The sequence below is a fragment of the Danio rerio genome, chromosome 5 (genome assembly GCF_052040795.2).
Source record: "Danio rerio strain M-AB ecotype USA chromosome 5, GRCz13ab, whole genome shotgun sequence".
Classification (NCBI taxonomy): Eukaryota; Metazoa; Chordata; class Actinopteri; order Cypriniformes; family Danionidae; genus Danio; species Danio rerio.
Genome location: NC_141025.1, coordinates 32,059,942 through 32,073,891, shown reverse-complemented (window position 1 = coordinate 32,073,891; position 13,950 = coordinate 32,059,942). Strand labels below are relative to the sequence as shown.

Genomic DNA, 13,950 nt, shown 5'->3' with positions numbered 1-13,950 from the left:
GTGATTTACTGTAAAGAAAATCATGTTGAACATGCTGTGAACTGACCTTAGAGAAGATGTCATCTGTGTCACTAGACATATTCTTCAGCAGGTCGGAAATGGGGTAAAATCTCTTGAGCAGCACACAGTGAGGAATATCCAGAGCACACAGCTCCAGGAGGAAGATTGTCTACAACAAGACACCACACACATTCAATATACAGTTGAAGTCAGAATTATTAGCCCCCCTGTTCATTTTTTTTTTCTCTAATTTTTGTTGAACGGAGAGAAGATTTTTTTTTTTTTTCAACACATTTCTAAACATAATAGTTTTAATAACTCATTTCTAATAACTGATTTATTTGATCTTTTCCTTGATGACAGTAAATAATTTTTGACTAGACATTTTTTGAGACACTTCTATACAGCCTAAAGTGACATTTGAAGGTTTACCTAGGTTAATTAGGTTAACTAGGCAGGTTAGGGTAATTAGGCAAGTTATTGTATAACAGTGGTTTGTTCAGTAGACTATCGAAAACATATATAGCTTAAATGGGCTAATAATTTTGACATTAAAAGTGTTTTTAAAAAATTAAAAACTGCTTTCATTCAAGCCGAAATAAAACAAATAAGACTTAATCCAGAAGAAAAAATATTATCAGACATACTGTGAAAATGTCCTTGCCCTCTTAAACATCATTTGGGAAATATTTGAAAAAGAAAAAAAAAAAAATTCAAAGGAGGGCTGATAATTTTGACTTCAACTGTGGACATATTTACAGAAGCATGAAGGCATGAATGAATAATTCTAAATACAGTGGGATAAAGTGGTCAGCTACCAGCTGTCTTGTTGCCATTGCGAGGATCGATCCACTGAGTTTCTTCATAATATCAGCTCCAGAAAAGCTCTTAGTAAGAGGAATCAGTATGTCTCTGGTGCCTGACAGGAACTGCTCCACATCTAACAGCCAAGAGAAACAGTACAAATATGTTCACACACTGACAAAAAAAAACAAAAAAAAAACAGTTAAACTAAATCACATTTGGGGTTGATAATACTACGCTGCATTTATTTCATCAAATTATAGTAGAAACTGTTAAAATTGTGTTTTTTTTCATATTTATCATAAAATGTAATTATTATGATTAAGCTGAAATATCAGCAGTTATTACTCCAGACTCACATAATCCTTCAAAAATCATTCTTATATGCTGATCTGCTCCTTAGGAAATGTCATTTAACTTAAAAAAAAATCAGCTTAATGCACTTACTACATATGATTTCATAATAACGCTGAAATTGTGATAACTTTTGTCAGCACTCTTCGATAGGTAGAAAGTAAAAAAAAATGCATTTTCTTGAAAAATAAATCATATTTAATATTATAAATGTCTAATATTGCTTTAGAATAGTTTAAAACACTCGTATAAATGTCTTTACTGTCACTTTTGATCAAATTGCTGTGCCCTTGTAGAATCAAGCTATTAATATTAATTGTTTAAGTAGTGTGTTTATTTGCAAAGTATGTAAATATAATGATATATTGTGACATACTTAAATTCAGTTCTCAAAGTGTTAAAAGCAACATCAATATTATAATAGATGGGGAAAAAATGTGCTCACCCCTAATCAAAACAAATATGTTAGCATAACAGAAGCATTTTCACAATAGATTTCTGACTGGACCATGCTGCATGTTGAAGGGTTCTTATAAAGAAGATGTGAAACCAAAGAAAAGCACACTAACATTTGAGCAGGATTTCCCTGGCCAGATCAGCGGAGGTAGCAGTTCCTCCTTTGAGCTGCAGGAAGCACCAGGATAGCAAACTACCCTGTAGAGCCCAAAACAGAGACAGCAGGACCCTCCAAATGGACCCTCCACTGGACTCTGACATCAGCACCTCACACTAAAAGAACAGAGCAGCATTTTACATTATTGAACATCACATTACTCCTATGATCTATCATAGAATACAGCACAACATGAGGTCTTCAGCTAACAGATGCTAAAGCACAATGTATACATCTAAAATGGCATATACTTCATATGTAACATCTAAAGCAGTGTTTCTCAACCATGCTCCTGGAGGACCACAAACATGTTTTGCATGTCTCCTTTGTCTGTTACACCCATTACATGTCTTTCTGTCTCTGCTAATAAGCTGATGATCTGAACCTGGTGAGTTTGGTTAAGGAGACATGGTAAATGTGCAGGGCGGTTGTCCTCCAGGAACATGGTTGAGAAGCACGGACCTAAAGCATATGTCAGCTATTAGCATGTTGTTGACTGTCAGCATGACGAACACATAGAGTACCTCTCTACTGGCCACAATGAGCAGGGTGTCCATGACGCTCAGGACAGGGGAGATGTCAAAGTCAGATGGGGCTCCTTTAGGGGGCAGCATAAGAAGACCTTTTGGGTCCTGATCACTGCAAACAGAGATGAAGGAGAGAGAGTGTGTAAGTGCAGAATGATAAGGGGGAAAAAAATAAAAAATAAAAAAAAGGTTCCAGTTTAAGCCAATATGCAAAGGTCAACCTTGCCGTGAAAATATGTTTTTTACTAAAACAGCCAAACCCTTCCTAAACTGTTTGTGTAGGCTTGTATTTTACAGTACAGTAAAAATATTTACAATTGTTACAATGGAGAGACTACACATATATAATATTTTTTCCCTTTTAAATGCAAAATAAAATAAAATAAATCATTATTGTTCTATGGGGAGCCAACTCTTATCCTTTTGATTAGTTTTATTTCTTTTGGGTTGATAAGTTTAAATCACAGAATAAATGTGTTATACTGTAAACTTGAATACTATTTTGTTCACATTCATAATGCATATTCTTTTCCCTCATTTAAAATGTAAAACACGCTTGCAGATTAATATTTTTCTGATCCCTTTACTCTGTGGTTTGTTTTTTTAGGAAAAAGAAACATATCTTTCAATATACATTTGCCATATACACTCTCTGTGAATTTATGTTTTGTGATAGAAATTTTTAATATTGATGATTGATAATTATATATTGATATTATAAATCGATTAAGGCTTTGCTAAAGTAAATATCAAATGCATTATAATCATTGGACTATAAATGCTGTCTCTAAAAATGCCTGTGAGCCCATGCTTGGGATCTTTTTGCTCACAGAGGCTGTCTGAGTGTAAATTGATTATTCTCCAGAGAATTAAAGCAATTAAAAGAAAACAATTTGCCATTACAGTTTTAAGTTTTTAAAGCAAACATCCATCAAGCAGAAATTGCTCCCTTTATATTCAAATTTATGTAAATTATTTAGATTTTTCTGAGTATTTCTAAGGTCTAATGTAAAGAAAGCATCTTTCTGATCTTTTTAAAACATCACTTTCAAGTTTCTTTTGTCGCACTGTAACAATTAGTGTCTGTACATTTCAATCACAATACATATCTTTAAAGACTTTTCTCAAAATGAGGTTTTTCTCCTGATTTTAAATCTCCACTTCAGCAACACTTACATATTTCAGACTTCACAGTTTGACTCATATCTGTATTCTGAAGATTTTTACAGAAGTAATCATTTATATATGTGGAACTTTTTTTCTGGCTACAAGTGAGTGTCAAAAAGAGATGCTCAAAATCACCACTGTAAAATGAAACGAATTCTAAGCATGACTTCATCCAATGCTCATATTTTTGCGCTAGAAATATATGCAGACTAGTGCATATTTTTTTAAACTGTATATAATTTGTATACATCAACCAAACATGTTTAAACACTTATAATATATATTTTTTATTATTTACTGTAATCATTTAAATGTGGAAGTATGGTGATACATTTCTTTTGCTCTATTAAAGGAAGAATACCTGAAGTAGCTGCAGAGAGACTCAAACGTCAGCTTCACAGACTCCGGCTGATTCTCCTCAGTTATGTTTTTCTGAAAAAAAGAAGTCATTAAAAAAACTTGCTCATACAAAAGCACTTCTCTACTAATATTCTTTCAGGCAAGCCAAGTATCCGACTGTCAGTGTCTTACCATCATGTGAAAGAGTTTGTCCCTCCGGCTCTGTTTATCTGGGTAGAAGATGGCAGCTCCGTTGAGGATGGCTTTCACAGCTTCTTTCCTCAGAGCTTTTTCTGCTGCAGTCTCTCCTTCAGGCCCGTCCACCACTGCACAGCACAAAACCTATGAGTTACTCTCTCTTACACCAGTCAAAACACAGAAAAGCCTATTCAGACTTAGAATTATTAGAGGCTCAAATGAAGCATGAAAACCCATTACATATGTTTTTATTATTATTATTATCATTACTATTATCATCATTAGGAAAATAAAAAACACTTTTAAAAATAAATAACACTTTTGTTGTAGAGATGCTATTAGTTAAATGTTGGCAAAGTAGAACAAGAAAGCAGCTTGAAGCGGAAAGCGCGAGTATGTCTGCGCTCTGGAGTTATTATAAAGTTGATGATGACAACATTGGCATAGTAAACTGTGAAATATATAAACATAGGATTGCCTGCCGGGTATTTTAAGTTGAGGTGCTATTTGTTTTTATATTAGATTTTATTATATATTAACTGTTGCACTAAAGTCCAAAAGTGAAGGATTGATGTTATTTATTACTTGATTGTTCAAGCTACCTCACAGAAGTGCTCTGTTTGTTAACAGAATTGTTGAATGTTAAAATAAGGTAAATTAAATTAAAAATAAGGATCATCCTGGATCGGTTTCTTCGCTCTTCTTTATTCTTTTTTATGTATTATAAAAGTATCGGATCGGGTATCAGTGATACTTAAAATCAAATGACTCGGACTCGAGGGCAAAAAAAACCTGATAGGGACATCCCTAATATATATTTATATAAATAATTCTGTTCACATAGTATGCATTAAATTTCATTAAAATTGATGGAGAAGATATTTAAAGAGAGTTCTAAGAGTTTTTTTTATTTAAATAAATGGTATTTGGACTTAACAAACAATCATTAATTATTGCTATTTCCAAAAGCTGGGTAAACATTTTTTAATGAAAGATCATTCATTGTAATCCAAAAACACATTCATAAGCATCAAATAATTTCTAAAAGATCATGTCACACTAAAGATTGAAAATATGATGCCTGAAAAGTTTTGCATCAATAGGAATTTTTTTTAAATATATTTTAACAATAATAAAACCATTATTCAAATTTTAAATGTTATATTTCTCAATATTACCAATTTTACTGCAGTTTTAAAATAATGGATTTTTAAATAAATCCAGCCGTTGTGGGTATAAGAAACTTTTGTTCAAATTTGTGAACTGCACTGCTAGTTGTAATAGCTGGATTAAAGTATTGCTCCACACATACGAATCAAACTTTAAACAGCAGCAAGACAGATAAACAATTGTGGAGTGTTACATGTGAAGTGTCACTGACTATGTTTACATGGATATTAGTAATCCAATTATTTATCTTAATCCGAATAAGGCAATAATATGATCATGGTGTTTATAAGAGTTGCTTTTGGAATGTTCTTTTCACATTCCCATTTTACACGTTAAAGTACACAGATTGATTAATGTCATTACATCACTTTCACCTCTGCTATCCAATGTTTCCTCCAGAGTTTCATGCAACTGTGTGTGTTTTAATTGGAATTTTTCAAAATAAGAATTTAATTATTATTTTGATCATTTTCACAATTCAGCAGTTACACATTTATTTAGCAACATTTCAAACTCTGAGGAGCTGAATGAGAGCATGAAATAAGAATTGATAGGGGAGAGGTTTTAGTGAAATTTGATGACGCTGAACAGAAAGAAAACTTCTGCATTTCCCAGATAACATTTGTAAAATTGTGTTGGTGATGAAGGTGTGATGGTGTTCATTGTGTGTGCCTTTGGAGATGCAGGTGTCTGTAGTTTAATCGAATTAAGGTAATCAAAAATCTTTGTTTACATGGTGGACTCAGAGTATTGTCTTAATCATAATAAAATTAGAGTATTGGCATTCATGTAAATGTACTGAGTGAGAGCATTATCTCAGGCAGAGTCTCACCCAGGGTGCAAATTATACAATGACGATCGGAGGGGTCAACTTTTTCGGTAATCTTAGTTTTTGTAACATATGCTTAAGTGAATCAAATGCAAGTATTTATTTAAACTACATCTAATTTATTATTAAAATGTATTTAAGTTTTCAGTGTTTTGTGGGATATTTTGTGTATTCTGTCCTACAGTATGGAATTAGCTAATTTTGAAGTTAATGTAAGTAAACTATGCATTTAATCTGACTTTACTTTTAGGTTATATGTAGAAACAAACAGCTATTTTACTAGAAAACAGTCTTGTGAACATTTACGTTGCCTATTGGTGCTCTAGATCTGCCGGTTTCAGACTGTAGAATAAGTTTTTGCTCGCAGACTGATTGGTGCGATATGAACCATTATAGGGGTGGTCAAATGCATATTTATATTATTAACCTGATTGTTGTATTAATTTCAATTATTAACATTATTATTTAAAATACAAAGCAGAGCAAATTATTTATCAGTATTAAAGAACTGACCCCCCATACATGCAATTTTGATGTCCTTCAGAGGGGATCAAGCATTAATTAAGGGGGTCAATCCCCCCACACCCTCCCTGTAATTTGCACCCTGGTCTCACCTTGACATAAATGTCTACAGAGCTCTCCAACAGCTTCTGCGGGGTCCACATCTGAGCTGCCTGAAGGCGATGCTGAGGCTGATGCTGAGAGATCTGACGGCTGGGACTCGGTCGGACTGGGCAACATTGGGAAGCAGTTCTGGAGCAGCTGAAGAAGGAGAACTCTTGTCTTTATGGCCTCTTCTCCTTCACTGAGAGTGTACAAACATACACACAAACACGCAACAAAGATGCATTAGAACAGACAAAAACTGTGCAGTCAGCATGGGCTGGACTATATGACTCAATAATCTAATCCTCGATAGCCTCGAGTTCAATTATTATGGGATTAATTTGTAGTAAATTGCATTTTGCCCCTCAAAAAGTTCATTAAAAGGTTGTAGTGTAAACACTCATCGATTAAAAGCGAGGCATGCTGTTGAAAGAGCACATTTCTTATCTTCTAATATTAAAATAATTGAAGAAAATACATCATTTATGGTTACTTGAGGAATATTTCAAAGTGAAAATCACATGACACACTAAAATTTGTCACGTTACTTCTCATATCATGCCACATTTACAGTACATATACATTCATCTGGCAGCTTTACTCACATGGATCTGAGTTTGCGGTAAAAGTCCCAGAACAGCAGAAGGTTGAGGTCACTGAAGTCCAGCAGGGTCTTCTGCTTTGACAGAGACACATCCTGTAACACAGGATTTACAGATTCATTTTCTTTACAGATGCATACAAAGTTGACTAAAAATGCTTTACGATGAGTTGTTTTTAATAATTCACAGGTCACAGTCATAGACACGTGGTGCTGTACCATATCTCTGGTGAGCTGCTGGATGAAATAAAGAGTTTTCTTCATGAGCGCGAGACCAGTAACCAGACCCGAGTCGCTTCCCTCGGCCTGGGCGCTCAGATCCTCCACGTCCTCCATCCGCTCTGAGTCTGGACACAAATAACCACTGAAAATCAACTGCTGGACCCCGAGCCGCTCCGCTGTGTCCTGCCGCGCACACAGGAACTTCACCATCAGAAACTATAGAGACAGAGAAAGGGAAGGATGTTTAATCCCCATCATATTCAATGCTTTCTTATCCAACAGTAAACATTAAATAAACATTTTCTGAATTGAAATAAAGCTCTATCAAAGTGTGTCACAGACATGGAGGAAATCGTTTTGACTTGTCTTTTAAATCTCAAGAACTGTTGACAGCATAATGATAAAGATATAAAGATAACCGCACAAGAATCAGCACTAACAGGAAGATAGATTTGCTTTATTCTGAGCACAGGCTGTAGTTTTGCCATCTGCTTTTTTAAATGCCTGAGCTCTTTAAAAAAGATAGAATCCTCAATATATATTGTGAGCAATAATTTACATAGAGCATGGTCTGGCTTCTTTTCTATTTTAAATGTTTTTTTTTTTTTTTTTTTTTTTTAGCAAAAGAGGGTTCAAAACCCAGCTACAGCAGAACATTTGTGCATTTCAGGGAAACAATATCTATGTTTCATTCCTGAATTAATGTTTTTGAATATATTGTTTGATTGGATGAATTACTGATCCCTTCAAAAAATCCTTTCTTGTTTTTTTCTAAATGAATCAGTGTTCAAATGAGTTGTTTGAATAAATGGTTCAGTGAATCACTCATTAAGACAGTGCTTTGCTGCCACCTACTGATTATTTGTGTTTTATTTTCATATTTATCCATGACAAGCCTGATCTAGCGAAGGTACTAGGGTTGGAAATCAAACTATGATTTTTGCAAAACATTTGTAAAAAATTCACAAAAAACAAGCAGATGTTGTTAATTTAAATATGTAAAGAAAGAAAGAAAGAACTAAATGTATAAATAAATAAATAAATAAATAAATAAATAAATAAATAAATAAATGAAAGAAAGAGAAAGGAAGAAAGAAAAAATAAAATAAATAAAAAGTATTAAATAAAATAAAACAAACAAAAAATAAATAAATGAATAAATAAATAAAAGAAAAAAGAAAATAAATAAATAAAAAGTAATATAAGAAATAAATTAGATACATGAATAAAAGAAGGAAAAAGGTAATAAAATAATTTAATTTAAAAAATAAAGTAATAAATTAATGAAAGAAAATAAATAAAAGTAATAAAAGAAATAAATTTAATAAATGAATAAAATAATAAAGAAATGAATTAATGAATAAAAGAAAATAAATAAAATCAATAAATATATATAAAAGAAAAAAAATTGGAAAGAAAATAAATAAAAAAGTAATAAAATAAATTAATTAAATCAATCGATAAAGTAATAAATAAATAAATGAAACAGAGAAAATTAATAAAAGTAATAAAAGAAAGAAAGAAAGAAAGAAAGAAAGAAAGAAAGAAAGAAAGAAAGAAAGAAAGAAAGAAAGAAAGAAAGAAAGATCCATACTTTTGATACTCTGCATTGCTGTAGCTTGATGTCCACGTCATTCCAGTCCTCCTCGACCTCAAACCAGCCAATTGGCTCCTCCTCACTGCTCTCTGTTATCCTCATGCTGTAGTGTGTGTGTGTGTGTGTGTGTGTGTTTGTGGTGAAGGGTACACAGGCAGATAACAGCAAGAGGTCAACAAAAAAAGTTTCACAGAATTTACCATCTTGGCCACACAAGGATCAAAATAAACTCTAACATGCACACAGACACTATTTCTCACTCATACACTCCTACACAAACACTATGTACAGTTCACAAAGGCTGCTTCTTATAAACAACAGGTATATACTGTAAATGAATACACACACATGGGTTTAAGACTAAAAAACATACCTGTCTTGGACAAATTCCTTATAGTCCTTGTAATCCCAGCTGTCATACTTCTTGAATCTCTTGAAATGTTTATCGGCATCAAACACCTCGCAGTCATTGTAGGCAAACACCAAGCCACATTTAGCACCAATGGCTCCTTTACGCACCTGAGACAGAAAAACACATCAGTGGCAGTAAAACTGGTGTTGTGTTGCAAACTGGACATTTACATAACAATCATTCTAATTTCAGGTTTATGAAGTAAAGGTATGCAATACTGACCAAAAAAAATAAAATCACATCTCTGTACCTTTGTTTTGATAGCATTAAAAAATAATAATAATAAAAATTATAATAATAATAATTATTATTATTATTATATACTAATAATTACTATTATTATTATTAATATACTATTTATTTATTTAAGTAAAATCTCAAAGTGTCACAAAAAAAAATTATAAAAGCATAAAACAAAAGTTAAAATAAGCCGCCAACTAAGAAACTATTAAAATATTAAACGGTTTCTTAAAAAGCTGTGATATCTTTCATTAAATACGAATTATTCATTCATACATTTTCTTTTCGGCATAGTCCCTTTATTAATGTGGGGTCACAACAGCCGATTGAACTGCCAAATTATCCAGCATATGTTTTACGCAGCTGATGCCCTTCCAGCTGCAACCCATCTCTGGAATTCATGCAAATTCATACACTACAGAAAATTTAGCCAACCCAATTCACCTGTAATACTAATTATCTCAGTGTTGATTTATTCTGCAACTTTCTGAACTAATATTCACATTTTTGTTTGTTGAACTTGTATAAAATCAATCTCACATTTGCAATGAAGGAATAAATATATTTGTGAATTATTCTGTTCCCGTTTTAAAATGTGGAGGTACTGTTTGTTTTATGCATCAACTGTATTTTGAAGCCATACTTTGTTTTATTTAGCAGCGAGGACCACAATAGAAATAAGCCCAGGGCTTTATTGTGTTTTTATCCTCAACAGTTATTATTTTAAAATGTATGGGATACTTGTATTTTTGTACAGCTTGCCTAAAATCTGTCAAATAAAATTCAAATTCAATCATGCTCACATACTGATTTTTGAAAACAATGCACTTATAGAACAATGGTTTTTCTGATATTACTGAAGTATATCATATTTAATAAACATAATATGCAAATTAAAGTGTATTAATTGATAAAGGAATAATTTAACTGCATTCTAACAGGCTTCATCATGCAGTGTGTATTTTTTTTGCTTTGGCAAATTGAAAGACAAACACGATAATATCACTTGCACATAATTAAAAACCAATCTATTAACATATAATTATTACAAAATATAATATTGCCATCCCAAAAATGTAGTATTAAACACATAAGCTCACTTTTATCTTGATCTGTGTGACCTGGAAGCAGCTCTGGTTTTCAGTGGACAAAATCACACTGGCTTTCCTCTTTCCATTCTCTGTCAGAAAGCCTGCAGGTTTCAAATCAAACAGCGACTTTTAAAATGTTTGAGGCACTTCTTTGTGGTGAATCATTGCACACAATAATTAGCAAATAAAACAAAATGCTCAAATAAAATAGGGTATAATTTGACTCACTGAAGCAGTTTTTTTCTAGTACTAGGTGAAGAACACGGCCATCCCTACCCATATTTTAAAGCCAGAATAAACTAATAATGTTGTGTATAATCTGTGTACCATCTCCAGTGTTGGGCTCCGTCAGCATATTTTCTGGGCCAGACTTCTCCTCTTTACTCTTAACATCACACGCCATCAGATGGAGCTGCAGAGGTTTACCTACACACACACACACACATGCACACAAACACATATTACAATCAGCTTATTTCTTTTACTGGAAATGTAGAGACTGGCTGGCTTTCAACAACTCTCAATCTATTGAGTTTTAAGTGGTTTTACCAACTAGTTTTTTGATGCTTCTGCTAAAGTAATTAATTAAATACTAATTAATATTTGTATTCATTTTGTTAACTAAAATTAAAAGCATAATGAATTAAATATGGAAATATTTTATAAACAATTACAAATATTTACATATCTAAATATTAGATTAGAATATTGACTAAAATCAGATTTAATATTACATTAAGTCAGGACTATTCAATTAGTTTGTCATGGGGGCCAGTTCATGAAAAGCCTACCAAACGAAGGGCCGGAGAGATATCACTTGCAATATAAGTGATGACACGACAGCATATAAGAGCCCATATGCTGTATTTGTGCTCATAAAGACACCCGCATTGACTTTTTCTACATTAAAACATTAATATGCTGTATTTTGAAACTACATAACATCACTGCATTGTACAAAGTAGCTTTTTTTTACAAGCACATCCAAATGTTGTATTCCGAGGCACAAAATCAGTGTATTGCTTAAGTAGGCTTCTTCTACATTCAGACACATTCATATGTTATGTTTTAAACTGCATAACGATTAGGGATGCAACGATTTTAGATTTTGGTTGTACACTTAAAGTCTGAAGAATAATCATGTTATAACGATTATAATGCATTTATTTAATTCAAAACACTACTAGTTTAAAAAAGTAACAAGAAAGCTGCTCATATTTTAATGTGTTGTTTATTGCTGCTCAGTAACCAAATACAGCACAAAACATGAATAAAAAACAAAAAATAGTCCATTTCTGTCTTTGGACTTAAAAATGAATGAAAACGTTTTTAATTTAAACATGACTAATAATTTTACAATGAAAATAAATGAAAGAACAATGAATAAATTAAAAAAAAATGTATTTGTCTAATGTTAATTAAGCTATATATTAGCTAAGAATTTAAATGAACTGTTGTTATTAACTGCGTTCATACATACATAATCATTTTAATAATTTGTAATTATTTGTCTAACATATCTTTTGTTTACATTGCACTAAAAGCCAGGCACAACTCTCACCACTACAGCGTAAGATTATTTTTACTGTGTGCACTTGCAGGGCGTGAGTGCGTCGGTCCACATGCGAGCACCGTTCCCAATATGTGCACGTCTCCATTGGAAAAGACGCAATGTGTCAACAGGCATTACTTTGTTTAGTTGCAGCAGCTTTTTTTTTTTGTGCGACAGAAATGCGGCATTTAAAACCCTTTAATAACCATTTTTCGACTGAACTAAAATTATTTTTGATGTCTGGTTCATACTATTTGAAGGGCCTGAACTATTTGCCTCAGGGGCCAGGTTCGACCCGCAGGCTGCCAATTTAATAGCCCTACATTAAGTAAACAACATTTATAAATATTAGATAAAAAATTAGAAACGCTGACTTATTAGCTAACTGAAATAAGTTATTACGGAAAGACGTTGCATAATTGATAAATGAATGTGAATTGCATTTCATTAACAATGAATATTTATTTATGCATGTCAGCTTTAAGTAATAAAAAAAATACACTTGTTCAATGTTTAACCCCACCACAGATCTGATCAGGAATAACATTTATAGATACAACTTAAAATTTTAATAAAGAATAATTAAATGTTGATAATAATATTAATCGAGATTAGCAAAAAAAAATTAAACGTAGCATAAAAAAGCAAATAACATTTCTAAAATAAAATAAAATGCACATTCAAAAAAATATCTATGTGAATAAATCACACGTGAAAGAAAAAAAAATTGTCTACATAACTAGTGATTATTACCGTTGCGGTGGAGTAATCTTAACCGGACTGACGACATTGAGGCCAGCAGTGAGGAAGCTCGGTATTCTGAGTCCAGATGCCCACAGATTCCAGAGAGAGAGATGAGGACTTTAGCCACACTGCCCCGAGCCAAAGCGAATGCTAAAAGAGTCAGCTCGGCCTCAGGAGAAACACAGCAGCTAAAGACAGACACGGACACAAAACAGTTATCATGAGAGTCTTCCAATTATGTTCAGAAGAAAAGGCTGTAATTATTCACTGATGGGGAAACAGCTATCTGTTATCATCAGGCTGTCTTTTATTGCTTAGTTAAAAATGGGCGGGGTTCACTGCTGCCCTTGTCAGCATAGTTTTGACCTCTTAATAACAGATTTGAGCTGAGTTTGACTCTTACTCTGCTATGCGCAGTAAAAAGCCGTCCACCTCTTCCAGAATGTTTGCAGAGAAGAATTTGGGGAACTCAGTTGAGGAAGGAGTTAGAGACAGGGGTGGCATGTGCTGTAAGGCTTTCCTAGAGAGAGAGAAAATAAAACAGTACAATCAACTGCTTTGTATAGTAAAGGTAAAAACAATACATCCTAATTTCTTTGCATTTACTAGATGTATTAGGTATGAAATTAAGTGTCATTTGTTTATCTTTTTAAATGCCTCTCAACATCATAATTTAAATGTTTTAAATTATAATTTAAAAATTCAGAGAGAATTGGTCAAAATAACATTATATATTGACAATTATTTTGTTGTGATTAAAAAATGTATTTCACCAAATACTGAGATACTGAAATGCTTTATATTCATCTAAAGGTAAAACTATTCACGTAGGTTTCCTCTGGGTGCACCGGTTTCCCCCACAAGTCCAAATTGTCCGTAGTGCA

The 13,950-nt window shown here is 32.7% G+C and overlaps 1 protein-coding gene across 1 annotated transcript in view; it reads right to left on the bottom strand.

Annotated features, from left to right (window-relative positions):
* Positions 1-13,950, bottom strand: part of zzef1 (zinc finger, ZZ-type with EF hand domain 1) — a 74,099-nt gene that overhangs the window by 52,314 nt on the left and 7,835 nt on the right. Inside the window, exons 7-21 of the mRNA XM_087253578.1 lie at positions 13,470-13,586; positions 13,076-13,254; positions 11,098-11,196; positions 10,780-10,871; positions 9,401-9,546; positions 9,025-9,130; positions 7,428-7,646; positions 7,213-7,304; positions 6,616-6,806; positions 3,997-4,130; positions 3,827-3,897; positions 2,296-2,410; positions 1,728-1,887; positions 819-940; positions 47-169 (exon numbers count right to left, since the gene is read on the bottom strand). Coding sequence (XP_087109704.1) covers positions 47-169; positions 819-940; positions 1,728-1,887; positions 2,296-2,410; positions 3,827-3,897; positions 3,997-4,130; positions 6,616-6,806; positions 7,213-7,304; positions 7,428-7,646; positions 9,025-9,130; positions 9,401-9,546; positions 10,780-10,871; positions 11,098-11,196; positions 13,076-13,254; positions 13,470-13,586 — 1,966 coding nt within the window. The remainder of the gene's footprint in view (positions 1-46; positions 170-818; positions 941-1,727; positions 1,888-2,295; positions 2,411-3,826; positions 3,898-3,996; positions 4,131-6,615; positions 6,807-7,212; positions 7,305-7,427; positions 7,647-9,024; positions 9,131-9,400; positions 9,547-10,779; positions 10,872-11,097; positions 11,197-13,075; positions 13,255-13,469; positions 13,587-13,950) is intronic.